At 34.9% G+C, this 21232-nt stretch overlaps 5 protein-coding genes across 7 annotated transcripts; 4 read left to right on the top strand and 1 right to left on the bottom strand.

The window, feature by feature from the left end:
- Positions 1 to 3547: 3547 nt before the first annotated feature.
- LOC102612557 (butanoate--CoA ligase AAE1) lies at positions 3548 to 6076 on the top strand. The gene is made up of 2 exons (XM_006473713.3): positions 3548 to 3876; positions 4466 to 6076. Exons 1-2 carry the CDS (start codon positions 3679 to 3681, stop codon positions 5924 to 5926), a joined length of 1659 nt encoding a protein of 552 aa, XP_006473776.1. The 5' UTR covers positions 3548 to 3678; the 3' UTR covers positions 5927 to 6076.
- A 122-nt stretch (positions 6077 to 6198) lies between these two features.
- Positions 6199 to 9349, top strand: LOC102612257 (probable flavin-containing monooxygenase 1). The gene is made up of 5 exons (XM_052442466.1): positions 6199 to 7031; positions 7242 to 7464; positions 7976 to 8142; positions 8313 to 8662; positions 8811 to 9349. The coding sequence occupies exons 1-5, from the start codon at positions 6504 to 6506 to the stop codon at positions 9112 to 9114; spliced, it is 1572 nt and encodes a 523-aa protein (XP_052298426.1). The 5' UTR covers positions 6199 to 6503; the 3' UTR covers positions 9115 to 9349.
- A 1264-nt stretch (positions 9350 to 10613) lies between these two features.
- Positions 10614 to 12494, top strand: LOC102611960 (stemmadenine O-acetyltransferase-like). Its single transcript, XM_025095859.2, has one exon. It carries the CDS (start codon positions 10789 to 10791, stop codon positions 12154 to 12156), a length of 1368 nt encoding a protein of 455 aa, XP_024951627.1. The 5' UTR covers positions 10614 to 10788; the 3' UTR covers positions 12157 to 12494.
- Positions 12495 to 13566: 1072 nt separating this feature from the next.
- On the top strand, positions 13567 to 17071 carry LOC102611465 (uncharacterized). 2 transcript variants are annotated; one of them, XM_006473711.4, is made up of 11 exons: positions 13567 to 13952; positions 14198 to 14255; positions 14370 to 14480; positions 14705 to 14842; positions 14968 to 15037; positions 15115 to 15170; positions 15481 to 15606; positions 15765 to 15904; positions 16142 to 16214; positions 16333 to 16407; positions 16679 to 17071. In XM_006473711.4, the coding sequence occupies exons 1-11, from the start codon at positions 13807 to 13809 to the stop codon at positions 16754 to 16756; spliced, it is 1071 nt and encodes a 356-aa protein (XP_006473774.2). In that variant the 5' UTR covers positions 13567 to 13806; the 3' UTR covers positions 16757 to 17071. The 2 variants fall into 2 exon arrangements, with proteins under 2 accessions (XP_006473774.2, XP_006473773.1); XM_006473710.4 differs by having other exon boundaries at positions 13569 to 13952; positions 16615 to 17071.
- A 79-nt stretch (positions 17072 to 17150) lies between these two features.
- Positions 17151 to 20834, bottom strand: LOC102610977 (pentatricopeptide repeat-containing protein At5g42310, chloroplastic). Of its 2 annotated transcripts, none has more exons than XM_006473709.4 (5): positions 18866 to 20834; positions 18248 to 18400; positions 18070 to 18141; positions 17659 to 17841; positions 17151 to 17437 (listed from the first exon to the last, which is right to left on the bottom strand). In XM_006473709.4, exons 1-4 carry the CDS (start codon positions 20642 to 20644, stop codon positions 17731 to 17733), a joined length of 2115 nt encoding a protein of 704 aa, XP_006473772.2. In that variant the 5' UTR covers positions 20645 to 20834; the 3' UTR covers positions 17151 to 17437; positions 17659 to 17730. The 2 variants fall into 2 exon arrangements, with proteins under 2 accessions (XP_006473772.2, XP_006473771.2); XM_006473708.4 differs by having other exon boundaries at positions 17654 to 17841; positions 18866 to 20833.
- Positions 20835 to 21232: the final 398 nt, after the last annotated feature.

Raw genomic sequence — 21232 nt, 5'->3', positions numbered from 1 at the left:
ATAAATACTTCTCCTACAATATAATTTCTATATATAGAGAAGTTGGATTCACTTATTTATATAATACAACAATCGATTTCTCTGCAAATATAATTTTCAATGTGAGAGAAACGGTAAGTCTACAGAATGGGTATTGTTACAGTTTTGAGTATAAAAAATATATATATACTAGAGCGATTATAATTATTTCTCACATTATGGGTTTTTCTCTCATCATCTTTGCGACCGTAGTTTTTCTTCGGATTATGAGTTTTTCACATTAAATTTTGTATTGTGTGATTGATTTTATTTTTCATCTATAATTTTCTATTTATTATTTATTTGATTTTTTTTTTTGAAGATCTTGGATGGTATTAAAATTTTCCTAACAAGTGATATCAAATCCAAGGCTGCAATGCATAGCAAATATGTCAGCAATGATTTTTCAAAAATAAAATTTTGATGGAAGAATCAATTTTGGCTTCTGAAAAGTTTAAGTCAAAGATATTTTGGTTAAATTTTGTTACACAATGAAAGTGTGGGCAATGTAAATTATGTTCCCATTGATGGAAACTCCTGAAGGTGTGTCGATGATCAAACCACCTTAAAGAAGATTGTTGGAATAGAGCTAGTATGACAAGTAGCTCAAAATCAGTAGATGGAGATACTAATAATGTCACCAAGTGATGTGTCTCTTTTCTTTGTGAGAGATCGGTTTATTCTTTTTGGTGTGGCATAGAAAATGTTGTGTTACTACTAACAAGTCCACAAGATATGCACATAAGATATGGTTTGGTATTTATGCAAGGTGCATGGTGAAATTTTGCTATTGATGACTGAGAACTCTTAAGGAAGTCAAACATGAGAGTGTGTATTTTTAGCAAGGTAATTGACATGTGAATCTAAGTATTCTGGATAAAGTAAATTAGTAAAGTATGATGACTTTAGTGTAGAGAGCTATGATTGTTGGATATATGATAATATTTTATCAATGTTAGAGTGATTCTTATAAGCCATATGTGAGTGCCACAATTTTGATAGGAATTGAGTATAGACCTTCACCGTATTCTTACCAAAAGGGGGTGATGGGGCTCATAGGAATTCCTATCATGCTGAGTAATCAAATAGTTTTGGTGGAGTATAGAAGGTGGAGACAACATGGTTGTATATATATACAGTAGATTATATATTGTCTCTAAGGTGGAGATTATTAGGAAGTTTATCTCCTTTTTTAATAAAGATTTCCTAAGATATTTTCTTAATTAAGGAATAAGTAATTTCCCCTTTGAGATTTAGCTTATTCATAGAGGAATAACTTGTATAAAAAAAAGGAATACTTCTCTATAAGAAATAATCACTATATATAAGAAGTTCGGTTCACTTATTTGTATAACATAACAATTAGTTTCTCTGTAAGTAAATAGTTTGTAATGTGAGAGAAACGATAAGTCTATTAAAAGATTAAGTGTTATTACAGTTTTAGGTATGAGGAAAAATACTATAGTGATTGTAATAATTTTTCACATATTATATTTTTCTCTCATCATCCATGACAGCTGTGGTTTTTTTTTTTTTTTTTTGGTATAGAAGTTTTCCACTTAAATTCTTATATTATGTGTCTAGTTTTATTCACCATATATGTTTTCTACTTATTATTTTTTTGATATTTTTACTAGTTAGATCTTGGGTGGAATTAAAATTCCCTAACATATTTTACAAAAGCAAAACCAAGAGAATAAAAGCAAAGAAAACAAATAAGAAGAAAGTTGTGGGCGTTGAAAAAATAATTAAGGTTATTTTTGAGGTTGGGCAAATTATACATAGTAAAAGTTTAATTTTGAATTTTTATATATGAGTGATCTGAGTAATTAAGTGTGCAGAGTACATTTCAATCTGCAAATTGCCCCTCCCCTTATAAAAATGGATATAATGTTGAATACAATTTATCTATTTACATATTCATATACATGTATATATTGTTATTTTTTTAATAAAGCAATTGACAACTAAAATTAATATTTTTATTTTATTAAGTTTATTTTTTATTTTGTTATTCAATATATTTGGTAATAATAATAATAATAATAATAATCTTTTTAAATTTAATGATTTTATTTCCTATTTGAATAGGGATAATTTTAGATTTTTATAATATATATATATATATATATATATATATATATATATATATATAATTATCAAAATCAGATTTTAAAAAATTATTCTTTCCTACTTTCTAAAATATGGTGCAGAAAAGATGGTTTTGTCAAAAATAATTCTTAAAAAAATTTACTAAATGCCAAAATTAATGTTTAATTTTTTAAGATTACTTTTGAACCTCTCAAAAGTAATCCAAATGATCTCTAAAGTCTAAGGGATTGTTTGTTAAACGTCTAAAGTATAAAAGTTTTTAAAATTTGATTTTAAGAATTATATATAATTTTAATCTTTTTATAAAATTTATTTGTCTTTTTAACTTATATCTTATTTGTTTGGTATTTACATCTGAATAGAAAAAATAAACATCTGTGACTTTTATCTAAATAAAAAAAGATTTAAATTCAAATTAAGTATTATATTCCAAAATTATCTCTACAAAATATATTTATTTTGTAAACTATAAAATTTAATTTTTTTTGTTTTGATTTGTGAGGATATAAATACCAAATAATCATATTTGAGATTTTTTTTAATAAATAAGATGTCACTTATATTTAGATATTTAAAAAAATGTATTTTAAATATTCATATTCAAATTTATTTGGACTTTATAAAAATTCAGATACATTCACGTTTAGATAAAAGAACAAACACCGCCTCACTCAAAAATACATTTTACTAGCATTATAATTAGAAGCCAGCCTAGGCATGGATATTTGAAAGTAAAGAACATTTTTTTTAATGGAAAGCCTACTTTTAAATTAGGAGAAATTATACATTGCCGACCATATGGGGAACATGAACTACCAACTTTAAAGAACTCTAATTGATTATACTCAGTTTTTTTAATTAGCATATTGGTTTTGCATGTATATTTATCAATTTTATAAATATTACATTATAACATACTATATTTTATGAATGTTATAGCATACTAAATTTTTTCTCCATTGTGGCTCAAGGTGAATTAATACAAGTTCACCATTTTTTTAATAATAAAATGAAAGACCACTTAGATGAAAAATAATTAGTATTCTGATTTTATCAACCGAAAAATATATATGGCTTGAATGAATTTTTAACAAGAGATTTTGATCATATAAAAATTAGGAATAAATTAAAAATTAAAAATATAAATTTTAATATGTTACATGATAAAATATACCGTTTGAACTCAGATTAAAAAAATTTTGTAGTACACATTTTTAAATCTGATAATTTAATATTATTATTTTTTATTTAATCTATTCCTAATTTTAATATAATCGACCATCTTAATTAAAAAATTTCCCCGTTAAAATCTGTACTTACCAGTCATCGACTTTGGACGCAATTGGGCTGTTGCACAAGTAAAGAATTGCTTTATTTATTTATTTTTTGGTTACTGCTTTATTTATTTATTTATTTATTAAAGGAAATGCATGTGATTACAACCAGACAGACATTCGCCGAATATAATTGCACTTTGTTGGCATCATCGAGTAGCCAGTCCACTTATCCGTTAATCTTTCACAGAACTTAAATCTTCCTGCAATTTCAATGGAGGGTATGATCCGATGCTCCGCGAACTACGTACCTTTAACTCCCATAAGTTTCTTGGAGCGCTCGGCGGTTGTTTACAGAGACAGGCCCTCTGTTGTCTATGGTGATGTTCAGTACACGTGGAAAGAGACCCATCAAAGGTGTGTCAAGCTCGCTTCTGGGCTCGCCCACTTGGGAATTTCTCCAGGAGATGTTGTAAGTGTTGAGCTTTTTGCACCCATCTATTGATATTTGATATTTGATATTTGATATTTGATGATTTGTTGATTATCACTTTTGTCTGCATGCAACTAACCTTATGGAATTATTCGGAGGAAATTTTGCGGGAAAGTTTGTTCTTTTTCAAGTTTTTAACTAAAAAGATGCCTTTTGAATTATGTCGTTGATAGACATTATACATAGATTGTTTATGGAAGATGGGTTTATTCATAGGTCACTATTGAATTCTTGGGGCCCATTTAATTGTTGTACTTCCATTAAAGTGTTCGATAAACACTTTGAATTAAAAGCCACAACTACGAGACTCGAATATTAAGTTCTATTCTCATTGGCGTCGGAACTCTTTGCTGACATTTCAGCTTGCTGGTTACTTTTCTAGTGTACTTTTCTCGGTATGACAATTTTTCCCCTTGTCTTTAATGTAATTGAGATAGATCTCTCGAAAGTAAAGGGACTATTTGGCTGTTTTAAGTATTGCTTTGTCTTTAACTGCTTTTGATGAATTAGAGGCATTCTCCCAGAACTTGTTTGGCATAAAATAGTTGACCTTTGCTTATTTGAATAGGTTGCTGCATTGGCTCCAAATGTTCCTGCAATGTATGAGTTACATTTTGGTGTTCCAATGGCTGGAGCGGTTCTTTGTACACTTAATACACGTCATGATTCAGCTATGGTGTCAGTGTTACTGAGACATTCAGAAGCCAAAATCATTTTTGTAGATTACCAGCTTCTACCTATTGCTCAAGGAGCATTTGAAATTCTATCAAAGACTTCAGCCAAGCTGCCTCTTCTAGTCCTGGTTCCAGAGTGTGGAGAACCGGTTTCCACAGTTGCTTCGAGTTCTGGAAATTTAGAGTATGAGAGTCTTTTAGCTATCGGGAAACTGCGAGAAGTAAGACGTCCAAAAGATGAATGTGATCCTATCGCGCTTAATTATACTTCGGGCACGACTTCAAGCCCGAAAGGTGTTATTTGTAGTCACAGAGGGGCCTATCTGAACTCTCTGGCTGCAGCTCTGTTCAATGAGATGGGCTTAATGCCTACTTATCTGTGGTGTGTCCCCATGTTTCACTGTAATGGATGGTGCCTGACGTGGGCTGTGGCTGCTCAGGGTGGCACTAATGTCTGCCAAAGGACTGTCAATGCAAAAGAAATATTTGATAATATTACTCGACACAAGGTGACCCACTTCGGAGGTGCACCCACAGTTTTGAACATGATAGCCAATGCACCGCCAAGTGTTCGAAAACCGCTTCCGGGGAAGGTGGCAGTGATGACTGGAGCCGCCCCACCACCCCCACAAGTGCTTTACAAAATGGAGGAACTAGGATTTACACTGACTCACGCGTATGGTCTGACAGAAACCTATGGGCCTGGGACAGTTTGTGTTTGGAAACCCGATTGGAATTCATTGCCTCGAGAAGAACAGGCAAAGATCAAGGCCCGTCAAGGTGTGCCCCATCTTGGCCTGGACGAAATTGATATTAAAGATCCTGTAACCATGAAGAGTGTGCCATCCGATGCAAAAACCATTGGTGAGGTCATGTTCAGAGGTAACACTGTGATGAATGGCTATTTGAAAAATTTGAAGGCAACACAGGATGCATTTGATGGTGGATGGTTTCGCAGTGGGGACTTGGGAGTTAGACACCCTGATGGTTACATAGAACTAAAGGACCGATCAAAGGACATCATTATTTCTGGGGGAGAAAACATTAGCACGATTGAGGTGGAGTCGGTGCTTTTTAGTCATCCATCTGTGCTTGAAGCAGCTGTTGTCGGAAGACCTGATGACCACTGGGGGGAGACACCTTGTGCATTTGTGAAGTTGAAGGATGGATGTGTTGCTAATGGTGAAGAAATTATCAATTACTGCCGGGATCGCCTGCCTCATTATATGGCTCCTCGCACTGTTGTTTTTGAAGATCTGCCGAAGACTTCAACTGGAAAGACGCAAAAATATGTCCTAAGGGAGAAGGCGAAGGCCATGGGAAGCATTTCAAAGAAAGGAACCAGCAAATTGTAATACAAGCTTGATTAAATTATAATTGTAGTTATTTAATTGCATAACAATGTAATCACATGGCTATGCTATGAGTGTTGTTATATTACCCTTGATGGCAAGCATATTCACTGCTGTTAGTGTGTGGATACAATTTATCCATTTGAAATTGTCTGCAAATCTACAGCCATTGGTTTTACCCCTAGAAATTTTTATCTTCTGCTTTGCTCCCATTGCCTTTTGAGGGTGAGCATAGGTACTGGAATTATAAAATGACTGAAATACATGTCAATACTCTGTTACGTCAAGCCATTAGCCAAGCAAATGCATGGCACGGACGTGGAAGACGGCAAGCACTCGTTCATTTTGCTGGTATAACAGTGCTAAGGCTGACTCTATTTGTCCCGTTCTTCAAGATCGGTTGAATTATGTCCTCTTTAACCTAAAAGAGGGTGATTCATGACTCGTCATAGGCTTGTTCCAGTTATCTTGCAGTCGCAGGTACTTGTTTAACATTAGATTCTTATTACAAGCCAAAAATAAGCTTCGGCGTTGAATTTGTGTCTCTATTGCTTTTTGCTATTGTCACCCGTTTATGTAAATGGGAAAAGGAGAAGGCTGCCAAATTACACTAGACCAACAGTTATCGCTTTCTTGCTTCACCGTCTTCTCTTCTGGACCAAAAATGGAGCGGAAGATTGCAATCATCGGCGCCGGAGTTAGTGGATTGCTTGCATGCAAATACACTTTGGAAAATGGTTTTAAACCCATTGTATTTGAGGCCAGGAGCGGCATAGGGGGAGTGTGGAGCCAAACCATCGAATCTACTAAGCTCCAAACGCCCAAGAGTTTTTACCAGTTCTCGGATTTTGCATGGCCAAATTCAGTGACCGAGACTTTTCCGGATCACAACAAAGTAATGGAGTACCTCCAAGCATATGCTGCTCACTTCAACCTCTTCCCCTCGATCAAATTTGACACAAAAGTCACTAGCATCGACCGCCTTGTACCATCTGATGAAGATGAGCATTCTTGGGACTTGTGGGGAGGCACCGGGAAGCCTTTTTCATCTTCAGGGAAATGGAATGTGACCGTACAGGAAGCTCGGAATGTATCGTCTGCAACTGAAGTAAGCATACTAGTACTATAAGTTTGTTCTGGCTATGTATCAAGTCATGAGCCATTAGCGCCAAAAGTAACACATTTCAATAAAGCAGCACCGAGGACGTGGAATGTCCTCCTTGGAAGAAAAAAATTATCCAATTATTATTTCAGATTTTGTTGAATTTAGAGCAGCCAAAACTTTCAGAGCCTTAAACTGGTGTGTTTATGATGCCAGGCTTACCAAGTAGATTTTGTGATCCTCTGCATTGGAAGGTACAGTGACTTGCCTAACACACCGGATTTTCCAATGAACAAAGGCCCTGAAGTGTTTGACGGCAAGGTCTTACATTCAATGAATGATGATCTCGCTGCTGAACTCATCAATGGAAAGCGGGTCACAGTCATTGGATTCCAAAAATCAGCTGTGGATGTGGCAGCAGAGGTTGCTAATAGAAATGGTAAAAGCCTTTGCTTCTCTTTTCAATTATTACTGTAATGGATTATGTTCTTTAGGAACTAAAGAACTTTTGCGCTAATTTCATTAGATTCTTGTTAACTACTTTCATTGTCAATCCAGCTAAATCATTGATAATACAAATCTTCATCATTGAAAAATTAAGACATATCTGTTTATTATATATACAGTTAAATTTTTTAATAAAAGATCCCTTACATAAAGTAAGGAATAAGTTAAAAGATAAGAAAAACACACACTTAATGTAATATATTTTGTCTTTTAATGTATTGAAATTTGTGTTTTTCTATCTTTTAATTTATCCTTATCATATTAAAGTAAGAGAACCCTTGCTAAATAATGACTTGTATATATGTTTGATGATATAAGAGCAGATCTTTGGATATGATAAATAGGGCCATCATGAAAGAACTTAATGAGAGATGTAACTGTCCATCTAGGATCATATCTTTCAAGCAGGGATACCTGAATGTTCTGTTTGATTATCATATCAGGGGTGAGATACCCGTGTACTCTGCTATTCAAGACAGTGCATTGGATGGTTCCTGATTACTTTCTTTGGTCAACTTTTCGAAGTTTAAATCGCTGGACAGAGTTAATAATCCATAAGCCTGGTGAAGGATTCTTTTCTTGGCTTTTAGCCCTTTCACTTTCACCCCTGGTAACTTTCTGTCGCTGTAGCTCTGCCTTTATTTGGATAAATATGCACAGACACCTTTGACTTGTCAGCTACATATACATCAGCTGTCAACTTTTATTATAATACTTCTGAAATTTCAACTACTTTAGATTTCAAATATAGTTTACTTGACATTATGCTGCTGATTTTAGCTTTGGCTATCTTCAAAAGTGGTGGAGAGCTGTCTCAAATGGACTTTTCCGTTGAAGAAATATAACATGATTCCAGGTCATAGCTTCCTTAATCAGATTTCTTCATGCATGTTCACAGTTTTGCCACGTAACTTCTATGACAGAGTCCAAGGAGGTGGCCTCAGCTTAATGAAATCTAGAAGCTTTACTTTTTGCAAAAATGGGTTGGTTATAGATGGTGAGACAACTCCACTGGTGACGGACATTGTTATATTTGCAACTGGATATAAAAGTGATGAAAAACTCAAAAACATTTTCAAATCAACCTACTTCCAAAAACAGATAACTGGATCATCAGCTCCATTGTACAGGTATTGGGCCACAGGATTTCCTTGATGATATATATCTTCTGAATTTTATTTCCATTGAAACCTGAAAAAAAGAAAAAAAGGAAAAAAGTGTAGTTCTCATATAACCATAATCTAATATCTAAGAAAGGTTTTCATTATTCTGTATAAGGGAGGGCATTCATCCTCAAATCCCCCAGCTAGCAATACTTGGATATGCAGATAGTCCTTCAATTTTACGCACAACAGAGATGAGAAGCAAGTGCCTGGCACATTTTCTTGCTGGGAATTCTAATTTACCAACCATAAAAGAGATGGAACATAACGTGATGAATTGGGAAAAAAGCATGCGGCTTTATGCCGGTGAGAGCTACAGAAGATCTTGTGTCAGTGTTTTGCTGCAAAAATACTCCAATGATCAGTTGTGCAAGGACATGGGATGCAACTCCAAGAAGGAAAAAATGGTTTTTGGCTGAGCTCTTTGCTGCTTGTGTTGCTAAAAATTACAGAAACTTGTCTTGAGTTGATTAGTTTACTCGTTGACTTTCAACTAATTAATTACCCTTTTCTTTTGATTTAGTATTCTCAGAACTTCTGTTGTTCCCTCAATGAATAATTATATACGAGAATGGGCTAATACTTTTCATAGTAATCTACAAGATCAAATTGGTAGGGAAATGGTACTTTACAACTTTAATATGTTACAGAATTTATAAATTTTTCATGATAGGTTAGATTTTTTTTTTGTTGGTTACCGATTACAAATCTTCACCTAACTTGTTTCGTTTATAAAATTATGCCTTAACTTCATATAAAATTTATGATTACTACAATCTACAACGATGGGCAGATCGTCAGATCGGAATGGATATGACAACAAAACGAAAGTAGCTCACACTTTTAGAAAGTCAAGTTTCAGTGGACCTAACTCACCTTACTAAGTAGTGAAGGATCAAGGAATGTGCTGGCCAATGATAAAAAGAAAGAACAAATCCAATGGCCAAAAATTAGGTCATTTTGTTTTGTGTCCTACGAGATGTGCTCATTTTGACAAGGAAGGCAAGGCGGCGCCATTTGTCACAAAACAAGGAGCTTCACCTTCACATCTAGAAAACATCAGTTTTTGAGCAAGAGCCGTGCAGGATTTCATCTAGGATAGGAAATTTTACTGGGGAATAATTTTTCTATCCCTACTTAATTATTTATTTTATAATAAATATAAATATATTATTTTAATAAATTAAAAATTAAAAAATTAAATAAAATTATTAATATATTATAAAATATTTAAATAAAATTTTTAAAAAATATTAAATATTTAAAATAATATCAAAATTAAAAAATATTTGAAAAAAATGATATCTTAAGAGAGAAAAAAAATATAATAATATTTTAGATTAAATAAAAATTATATTGTAAGTTTTTTTTAATTATAACTCATTTATATTACGTAAAAATAAAAAAAAATATTAACTAACATTATAACAGATGAAACAAAAATTATCAAATAAAAATTAAAAAAAATATTTATATATAATGAGGATTGGGGTGGGAGTGGAGTGAGATAGAGAGTAAAATATCAAACCCAATCTTATTAAAAATTTAAAAATTATTATTTTTATTTCTCACCTTATTTTTTAAAAATTATTCAAAATTTATCTAATTTAGAGGGTAGCCTTGTGAGACTTCATACAAGATTTTACCTTCCCTAATTTCACCGGTGTTCGTGACACGACGGCAGCCATGATGCCATTTGCGTTATCATTAATGTCCTTCAAAAAGACCGTCAGACTTGACAAACTCACGCATAGTATTGAAATAACAAGACACTGACCCTTTTTAACTGACAAGGTTCTCAAGCATGTTACTTTTCATCACCATAAAAGTTAAAAAAAGAACAAATATTACTTACATTATCTATCATTAGATATGTAATTTATTTTCTACCAAAAAAAAAAAAGATATGTAATTTATTTATCCATCTATGAGGGCAATTCTAGTGGGAACCAAATTTCACTTTCTAGATGCATAGAGAATCTTTAGGCATTAAGTTTTGCACTTGCTTGAAAATGCTTTATTTGTATCAATCTTTACCTCTTTCCCATGTAAATAAAGCATATTCATCATCTTGAAAAACCAAGAGATTGAAAATGAAAATAGAAGTGCAAATCATTTCCAAAGAAGACATAAAACCATCTTCCCCAACACCCCCGCACCTTAAAACCTTCAAATTTTCTCTTTTGGATCAGTTCATTCCTTCTCCATACGCTCCGATTATTCTCTTTTATCCCAATGATTGCATGACTCTTGCTGAAATTCCCAAAAGATTAGCTTTGCTAAAGAGGTCTTTATCAGAAACTTTAACTCGCTTCTACCCTCTAGCTGGAAAAATTAAAGATGACCTTTCCATCGAGTGCAATGATGATGGGGCTTATTTTGTAGAGGCTCAAGTTAACTGTCGTCTTGATGAGTTCCTTACAAAGCCTGATCTTTTGTTATTGCATCGATTCCTTCCTTGCGAACTCATGAAGGAATTAACTGCAGTAACATACCTGACTAACATTCAAGTCAATGTTTTTGATTGTGGCGGTATCGCCATCGGCATATGCATTTCGCACAAGATGCTTGATGGTGCAGCGCTAAGCACCTTCCTCCGGGCCTGGAGTGCCACAGCTCGGGGCTGCGAGGAAGTAATATATCCAAATTTCGCTGCTCCTTCACTCTTCCCTGCAAACGATCTGTGGCTTAGAGATACATCAATGGTGATGTGGGGTTCCTTGTTCAAGAAAGGCAAGTGTATTACTAAAAGATTCGTGTTTGATGCTTCAGCAATAGCTGCACTCAAAGTGGTAGCAACTAGTTCAAAAATTAAATGTCCTACTCCTCCTACACGAGTTGAGGCAGTTTCTGCCTTCATATGGAAGTGCATCATGGCTGCGTCCAAAGAAAAACATGGCTATCAAACTCGAAGGCCGTGTGTGTTAACCCACTTAGTGAATCTGCGTCGAAGAATGACGCCGCCACTATCAGATAACTGCACAGGAAATCTGCTCTGGATGGCAGCTGCTAAATGCATGACTCCGGACAAGCCAGAGTTGCATGATCTGGTGGGCGAGTTGAAGGATGCAATATCAAAACTCGATGGTGAATTTGTTAAGAAGCTAAGCAGTGATGAAGGGAATTCGTTGATGTGTGAGTCTCTCAAACAGATAGGCGAGCTATGCTCCAAAGATGAAGTGGATCATGTTGGATTCAGCAGCTGGTGCAATTTTGGTTTCTATGAAATTGACTTTGGCCGGGGCAAGCCTGTTTGGGTTAGCAGTTATGGTTTAAGTGGTTCACCAGTTATGAATCTTGTCATCTTGGTTGAAACAAGGTATGGTGATGGCATAGAAGCTTGGATGACCTTGGATGAGCAAGACATGTCTAATTTGGAATGCAGCTCAGAGTACATCAAATTTGCTTCAATGGATCCAAGTCCTTTGACGTTCATTGGTCATTCTGCTTCAAGTTCATAAATGATAAATCTGGTTTTGATCATTTTTCTGCAACTTCTGTTTTGTTTTGTATGTGGTTTACATAACTATATACATGGTGCCTTTCAGTTACACGCAGACTCATAATTTCACATTTCAGATCAGAAGTTCAGAACTATGCGAAGGATCCAAATCATACTGACTTCGAGACTTGATTGCTGTATGCCTGCATTCCGGACTTAATTATTAGTTCAATGGTCAATTGCAAATTTTAGATGGTCCAGAAATATCTTGTTTTAAAGTGCAAGACAAAACCAATTTTACTACTTCAACTACTAAATTGTAAAGTCAACTTTTAGTACATTTTGTAAACTTTTCATTATACGTCTTAATTTACATTTTGTAAACTTTTCATTATACGTCTTAATTTACTTAAAAATTGAATTAAAAAATAAATTACTTTAATTCTAAGGCAATATGTAACAAATCAACGAACTGCAAAAAATTGGAAATTGAACGGAGAAGTTGCTAAAAAATTTGTAGCATAGGCTGTACTGTACAGCCTGTACATAGCGTAGAATCAATAATACAAAGCGAGCTTATGACTTGTAGTTGGTTAGAGCGGAGCTTTAACACCCTACACCCCTTTAAAATTCTTATAACACCCTCTCCTTTTTAATGTTATTTCTTCGAATATCCTTAGTTTAATTGATAAAATACAAATTTATATATTAAAAATAATTATTTTCACATAAAATTATACATACAAATCCTAAAATATAAAATTTATGTTAATTTTTTTCTTATTACATAACTTCTATTTTCATAGCTCCAAACTTTTATAATTTCTATGAAAAAAATCAACAAAAATTTAAAATATAAATATAAATTATGGAATAAGGTGGGAGTAAAAAAAATTAATTTATCTAAATGTTTAATTTAATTTCTATACAAAACAATAATTAACTTAAATTATTTAAATAATTTTAATTAAAAAGATTTTTTTTAAAATTAGGGGTGTCAAAAATACCTACTAAATTCATCATGAGTTTGAGTTATTCAAATTGAGAGGTGAATTTTATTTAAACTTATTACCACATTTCTAGCTAATTCAGCTTTTGAATTGGATAGAATGCCAACAATGCTGCTGTGATGAAAAATGAGTTAAAAAAACAACTTAATTTTGATTAAGATGTTTTAGTATTTTTTTAATCAAAATTTTATAACCCAATCTTTTATTAAAGTAGCATTTTCCATAAAATAATAAATATACCTCCGCACTCTCTAATATTGAATGTGTCACATCAGGACAAAACGAAGGGAAAGGGACCATAATGATATAATCCATTTTTCGACTTTTGCTTTTGGATCTGAATAATCTGATTGGTTATTTTTTTCACCGTCTGATGCAATGACCGAATATATAGCATAAAGGGCAAAAAAAAAAAAAAGATAAGGAAAATGACCATTGATCGAGGAAAATTCAGAGACAAACTGACAAGACCTCATATTCCTTCTTTCGCTCTGGTGCCCAATCCATCTTCGTCATCGAAGAAGCAAAGTCATCGCATCGCATCGGTCGCTTTATTATTTTATATATTTTATTTTTCATGGAAAATAAAATGAAATGAAAAGAGAAGAAAGAAACAAAGCAATTAGAACATTATTCTTTTCGCTTCGGCTTTGCTCACGATGGCCATGATACGACGCCGTAGCCTTTCTCTGTACTATATTCCCCTTTCCATTTTCGCTGCTTGTCTGCCAATTTTCGTTAATTGCGATGATAATCTCAACCGAACATCTTCTACCCCCATTAATCGCGATCTCTATCATTCCAGGTTTTATTTTTATTTTTATTTTTCTCTTTTGAAATAAATAGATGAATATAAATATGATGATTTGGTGATTTTTGATTGAATCGCGTTGAACAAATCTTAGCTGTAATTATAAGTTCGAACTCTTAACTCAATGATTATTAAACAACACGTGTTAGAAACAATTCCACTTAGCTGCGGACTATTTTGCTTTTCTATATTTACCGAGTTTTGCATGCAATGATTTATAATTCTATGTCATTTTGCAGTGGCGATTTGATGGAAATGATAAAAAATTTGGTACATAGGCACCCGGACAAACTCAGTGTAAGCTTTTACTTACTATTTTTTTTTTTGTTGGGGGTGGGTGGGGGGGGGGGGGGTAACTGCTGTGTGCTACTTCTGAATTTAAACTTATGACTGTTTATACTTGAATTATAGATGGAGACAATCGAAGCGGGAAACAAAGGCTATAATGCAGAGATCAGAGTTGTTACTTATTGCCATAGAAGGAAAGACAGTGATGACCGGTCAAAGATTCGGATCCTTCTTGTAAGTTTTCACCTTTTTGTTGTGTTTATAATTAGATTGTAACAATATCGTTTTGTTGGCAGTAGTAAAGCAGGTTATTGCGTTGTTGAAGCAGGTGGAGAACTCATGTATTTTCCATTGGAAAATCAAATAGGGTCATGTATTGTGAATTTGATATGTAGTCTTTAGATTGTCTCAAATTGGTAATTGCTGGTTTTTTTGACAGATGATTCCTTGTCTTCCAGAGTTTTGGGCAGCATGGTAGGGAGCTTATTACAACGGAACTTGCCTTGAGGATCTTGTCAATCTTAAGTGAAGAGCAGTTTCTACCTAACACGAATCCAGTTTCTCTAAACAGTACCCTTGACGAGCTTGTTATTAAGGTGACTTTCAACTTACTGCAGGAACTGCAGTCTGTTACTGCCGATATACTTATTTGGTAACTCTTGCATCATTCAAAAGTTGAAATTAGGTATTTTCCATATTCAATTTTTAAACAATTTATCAGGTGGTGCCAATGGAAAACTTAAATGGCCGGAAACTTGTTGAAGAAGGAGATCTTTGTGAACGGAGGAATGGTCAGTTGATCTAGTGATTTGAAATTTCATGTGACTTTTAGAATACTAAAATTCACAAGATTTTGAGTTCTTGGCAGGCAGAGGAGTTGATCTGAACCGCAACTGGAGCGTAGATTGGGGCAAAAAGGAGAAGGTCCATTATGCCTATTCATTATGGAAAATTCAGTCTAAGTTTATAATTCTTATTTCATTTTTCATAAATATGCTAAGTTGTATTTTGTAATATTAACTTAAGTGCATCTCATTAACAATTTATCTTTTGGAGAGTGCTGGATACTTTGGGCTCAATATTGAAGTTTCGTGTCCGTTCTCTCTATTACTTGATTATTCAAATGTCACAAATATGTGAAAAAGCCCCTCTTTGTAATTATTGTTAATTTTTTTTAATAGTAATTATTGTCAATTTTTTTTAATAGTAATTATTGTCGTGACTTCAAATACAGGATTATGATCCTTATGAAGAAAATCCTGGAACTGCTCCTTTCAGTGAGCCTGAAAGTCAAATAATGCGGAAACTTGCCTTATCATTTGATCCTCACATATGGGTTAATGTACACTCTGGAATGGAGGTGAGTTGTTGTCAGTTCCCAATTATTCTTCCCTGCCAAATGTTCATTGTTAGTCCAGAATTAATCTTACCTGCTAAATATTTTTGTTTCATTCTAGGGCTATTGGTTATGTGCCCCAAGTGATGACATAGTTCTTGTTGCCAACTTTAACTTTTCAGGCACTATTTATGCCATACGACCACAAAAATACGACACCTGATGGATTACCTTCACAGCGGATGAGAAGATTGCTTGAACAACTCAATAAAATTCACTGCCAGAAGCGTTGCATGATCGGATCAGGAGGAGGCTCTGTTGGGTATGTATTTACTTAAGACTGAGAACGCTGATTATATGTAAATATTCCTCTACTTGAGGCCATATTAATGCTGAAGTGGTCCTTTGGCCACATGGGCTTAGTGTCGATGGGGCTGCAGGCCCTAAGGGACCACACATAGGTTATTCCCTGAGTGCTTCTCAGTGGTTCTCTCCTGCCTATGCTTTAGTGTTCACGCATTGATTTCTTCCTTGGAGTTAAAAATGTGCTTGATTTTAGGTATCTGGCTCACGGGACAGCAACGGATTATATGTTCAATGTTGTGAGGGTTCCCATGTCTTTTACCTTTGAGGTTTGTGAAATGCAATCTCTTTTGACTTCTTTACAGCTGGCTTCGCTTATGCATGCGCATAATTTCTTGCAGCTGGCTTGTGTTATGCATGCACATAACTTCTTGCATTTATTATCAGATCTATGGAGATAGTGCAGCCTCATCAAAGGACTGCTTTAAAATGTTCAATCCTACTGACCACTCAACCTTCAATGTATGTCCAGTGACTCCTAAAATCGATTGCTCGTTCTCTTTTGTTTCCTTCTAGTTGTCTGATTCATTCCTTCCTTACTTTTCATTTTAATCTATTCTTTAATTTACCATATAAAACCAACTTTTTTGAGGAGGCAGTTTGCAGTTGATTAATGATGAATATGGTTGGTTTAAATCTAAAGATGGTGTATCTTGTTTCCTGGTTCAGAGAGTTCTTAATGATTGGTCAGCTGCATTCTTAACGATTTTCAAATTTGGACCACATTACTTAGATGAACTCCGGGCAAAGGCCTCTGCAGCCAATGGGGACAAGCGGGTATCTATCGATGAATATCTTGATGGATACTTAATGCAAAGAACACAGAAAGATGGGAAGAAATTGGAGGTGCTTGATATTGGAATGCAGGAGATTAGAACATATTTCAGGCTATTCTTGTTGTCATCAGTTTTATTAATGTTTATGTTTTGTTCTAGAATTTCAAAGAACAAGTATAGTAGACCCACCACCCCCTGTGAATGCTAAAATTCTGTAGGAAAAAAAAAAGGTACTCACTTTGATTTGAGAAGTAGACGCCAGATAGATATTTGATCTTATAGTTGAACACAAAATTCTTTCAATTGAAATTTGAAGCCCTGAAGGTACTGTTTTTTCCTCGCCAGTCTAATCACTGCTTCCGATTTAAATTATAAGCAGATGCGTTCTTCATAGTTACTAAACTTTCACGAATTATGTACGAAGCAATGTAGTTAAATACAGAAATTGCCTATGTGAATGTGGTAATGTATATAATACAAGAACCAGCAACAAACTGCTTCTTCATTTTCATTCTTGTGGACGAAGCTTTTAAAAAACAGACACCAAATTACAGCCTATCTTCAAGGAGTGGAATGTGGGTTTTCTACTCTATTTTTATTTAGATTTTGATTTGGTTCGTTTCTTCAATTTAAGAGACCCAAACATTGCTGTTGGAGATATCATTTCTTCAAAAGTCTGGAGAGGATGACCTGGCAATAGCATGGACCAATATTCCCTGCAAAACCATTTAAAAAAACAGAGCATGAGAAATTGCTGATAAAGCAAAATTCAGCAAGTCATCTCGTTGCAAAGCATTCACGTTTCTTTCAAGTTCAAAATTATTAAACTTCACTATCAATAACTTTAAAAGTTCTGTTTCCTTCAAAAGAAAGACAGTAACATGTCAAAACTGAACTTAAAAATCTTGCAGCTCAGGACCGGGTCCACTAACCTTACCATGACAAGCTAGTTCAAACATGAAAATTAGTCTTAATTTTCGCTTTGGCTGGAAGATTCGCAGCTTGTCAACTATGTTTTCAGTGTCTGTTTCATGTATCTCAAAGCAGACCTTAACATTGCTCTGGCTTTCCTATCTGGAGTGCACCCAGACAAGATCATTTCTTCATACACAGCTGGAACCTGAAAGGCATAAACCACTTGGATCAGCTCCCAACACAAATAAGAGCTTCTAGGTAATCCTGCTACAAACACAAACGTAGTGATGATTTTGTATTTCATTGTCATCAATCTTTGGTATGATTGCACGCATACGAATTACCAATGAACAGTTCCATCGTGCTTCTGCTATTTCTCACCTGAATATGACAGCATTTTATATATGTTAAAGAACAGGTAACTTGAGAATACCTTATGAAACTTATCAACACGAATCAAAGCTTTCATAAGTGTGGTATACGTAACCACATCTGGCTTCAAGCCCTGCAATTGTAATGAATCAAAAGGACATGTAGTAAAATAATGTGAGATGATTTAACTTTCACCATAGAAAGGGGGAAACATGGGGAAAATTAAGATAGCAACTAACGTTTTCCTTCATATACTGCAACACAGCAAATGCTTCAGCATCCCTTTGATCCTCGCCAAATGCATTGATTAATGAATTGAGAGCTAAATTGCTAGGCTTTAGGCCATCTGTTCTCATGACCCTAAATGCATTTACTGCTTGATCTGACAAACCCTGTTAGAAATGAAATGGAAGGAATCAATTGCATGCTCAACATATGACATTCTAGATAACATAATCTTAAGGAACTTCAAATTCTCAAATGTCATCTGCCCAAACGTAAACATAAATCCAACATTTTGAAACAGGTAGTTTCAGGAGACCTTTTTTAAAGCATGGAATATTAAAGTTGTTGATAAATATACTGAAAAGTGAAGTCAGTGGCAGTGAGCACAGGCATCCCAATCATGCAGAAGATGGTTACATTGACACCGATGGGGATTTGAATCACAAACTCCCATACAATTACTGCAATTTCAGTAAAATTTATACCGTCAAAAGCACTAAGCTATCATGGTTGTATAGAGCACACACTTGATGCTACTGCGCTAGTTATCCACATCCATCAACATACAAAATGAGGAAAAAGATTTAAACAAACACAGATATTAAGGCATACATATGAAGTAAAAGACCTACCCTTCGTGCATAGGCATTTATTAAGGCATTGTACATGGTAGATGAGGGTTTCAACCCTGCAGCTTTCATCACCTCCAGGCACTCTATTGCATCATCAAATCTCCCTGATTGTCCATAAATATCCACAAGAGTCGTATATGTTACAACATTAGGCAATAATCCTTGAGCTCGCATATTCCCCAACAATCTCTTTACATCCTCCCATCTCTCTTGCTCCCCTAACAAATTAATCATAATATTATATGTCGTAGTACAAGGAAAGTATCCCCTCTCCTGCATTTCCTCGAACAGTTCCTCTGCTCTATCATATCTTCCACACTTGAAATGGCAATCTATAAGTGTGTTCCACGTAATGGTGTCAGGCTCAATTCCCTCCGATAACATCCTATCAAATGCAGCCATAGCATGATGAAGACAATTATATTTACCAAAAGTATCTATCATGACATTATAAAAATGTGTATCAGGTTCTACTCCGCTACTCTTCATCTCCTTCAGAACTTGAAAGGTTCTTTGCCATTCTCCTCTATCCCGATACCCTGCTAAAATTCTACTATAAATAAAAGAATTAGGCTTTGCATGACTAACTTCCATTTCCTTCAACACAATTCTTGCACTTTCCCATCTACCCGCATTCGCATAAGCATCAATTAAAAGACTATAAGTATGTTCATCAGGTAACACTCCACTTCTCTCCATTTCAGATACTACAAATTCAGCATCTTTCAAATAACCCATTTTCACATACCCTTTTAAAAGAGCATTAAAAGCTTTAGTCCTAGGTTTCAATCCACTTTCTTTCAATTCCTCGAAAACAGCCTCTGCCTCTATCGTCCTACCAGAATTACTCAATGCAGTTATAACTGCCGCATACGTGGCCGTTTTGGGACTCAATCCGACCCCTTGAGCCATTCCTAGAAACCTCATAGCTTTGCTTGCATCACCAGCTTTTGCAAAACCTACAATTACATCATTTAGCAACTGCCCATCAAGCTCAATCTTATCACACTCAATTTCTTTATAAAGCTTGTGCAAAAGTGAAGAATCAATCTTGTTAGTTCTCGTGAGCGATTGAATAACCAAACTGTAATTTATAAAATCACAATGGTAGCCGTCTTGCCGCATTTTCGACATCAAATTCAGGGCTTTTTCGAGGTCGTCGTTGCGAGCACATGCGCTAATAAGCGCGTTGTACGTTAGCGGAGTTAACCTTTGCCTTTGAGAGAGCAGAAACGCCTCGTATAACTTCTCCGACCGCCCAAGCGCGTGGATAAGGATTGAGTAAAGAAGCTCGTAGGAGTAACAGAGGTTGTGCTTTTGCAGCCACGAAACGACAGCGTATGCTAAATCAATGGAGGAATTCGAGGAGCAGAGATTTTTTAAAAGTGAGTGCCAGAGTGGAGCAGGCACAGCTCGGTATGACTCAGCGAGTTTGAACTCAACGCGATTAAGAGAACTCGGTGATGAAGCTAAAGCTGAAGCTGATTCAGAGTTACTATTTTCTGATAAAAAATTGAGAAGCGGAGTGAAATCGTAACGCTGCTTTTGTAGGGATAAAACGTCGTCGTCGTCTTCTTCTTCTTCTTCGGTGTCGTTTTGTTTTGAAGTAAAAGAAGAGGATGAAAAAGATGATTCTCCAGAAGCTGTGGCGGTGGTTATGCCGGTGATGGTTGAAACGGAAAACGCAGGCTGAAAAATGACGTGGTGGCGTGTGATTGGACAAGCGGAATGAATTGCAGGGAAGCGAACTGATAGAGGCTGTGGAGGCAAAAGAATCATTTTATTTAGAATTACAAGTGAGTGTTGATGATACTATGCAAGAGCGAAGGTTGCATTATCGGTTTTGTTTTGGTTAGTTTGTGGTCGTACTTTCGAGTCGTGTGCGTCTTCTACTCTTCTTGAAGAGACGGTTGCGGATATTTTCCTGCATCGCGAAGTACTGGATTTTATCAAGAGCTTCTTAATTCTGTGCTTTTTTATTTTTTATTTTTTAAATTCAGTGCTGTGTTCCGTTGTGGAAGATTAAAACATGGCCAATTGTTAACTGCCACTTGGGAAGCGGTTACTGGGTTAAAAATCATCCTAGCCCACTCGTGTTTAGCTTAAATGTACTTATCATGCCAAGATTTCGAAAAATAGGCAATGAGGCCCGACGACGCCGTTGGTATCTCTCTAACCATCAGGATAAGCTATCGACTTCAGTTGAACCTGGAAAAGCTTTATTTCACCACTTTTCTGCACATTTTTCATCACTTCTCGTCGCGTATTACCATTTTTCTACGACATTTTGGTCACCTCTCGTTAATTTCTCTAAAATTCTCTTTTCATTACTTTTACTACATTTATATAACACTCTCATCGCTTGCT

The sequence above is a fragment of the Citrus sinensis genome, chromosome 5 (genome assembly GCF_022201045.2).
Source record: "Citrus sinensis cultivar Valencia sweet orange chromosome 5, DVS_A1.0, whole genome shotgun sequence".
NCBI classification, from domain to species: domain Eukaryota; kingdom Viridiplantae; phylum Streptophyta; class Magnoliopsida; order Sapindales; family Rutaceae; genus Citrus; species Citrus sinensis.
The sequence above is the reverse complement of the archived record's forward strand: the minus strand, read 5'-3'. Positions and strand labels throughout refer to the sequence as shown.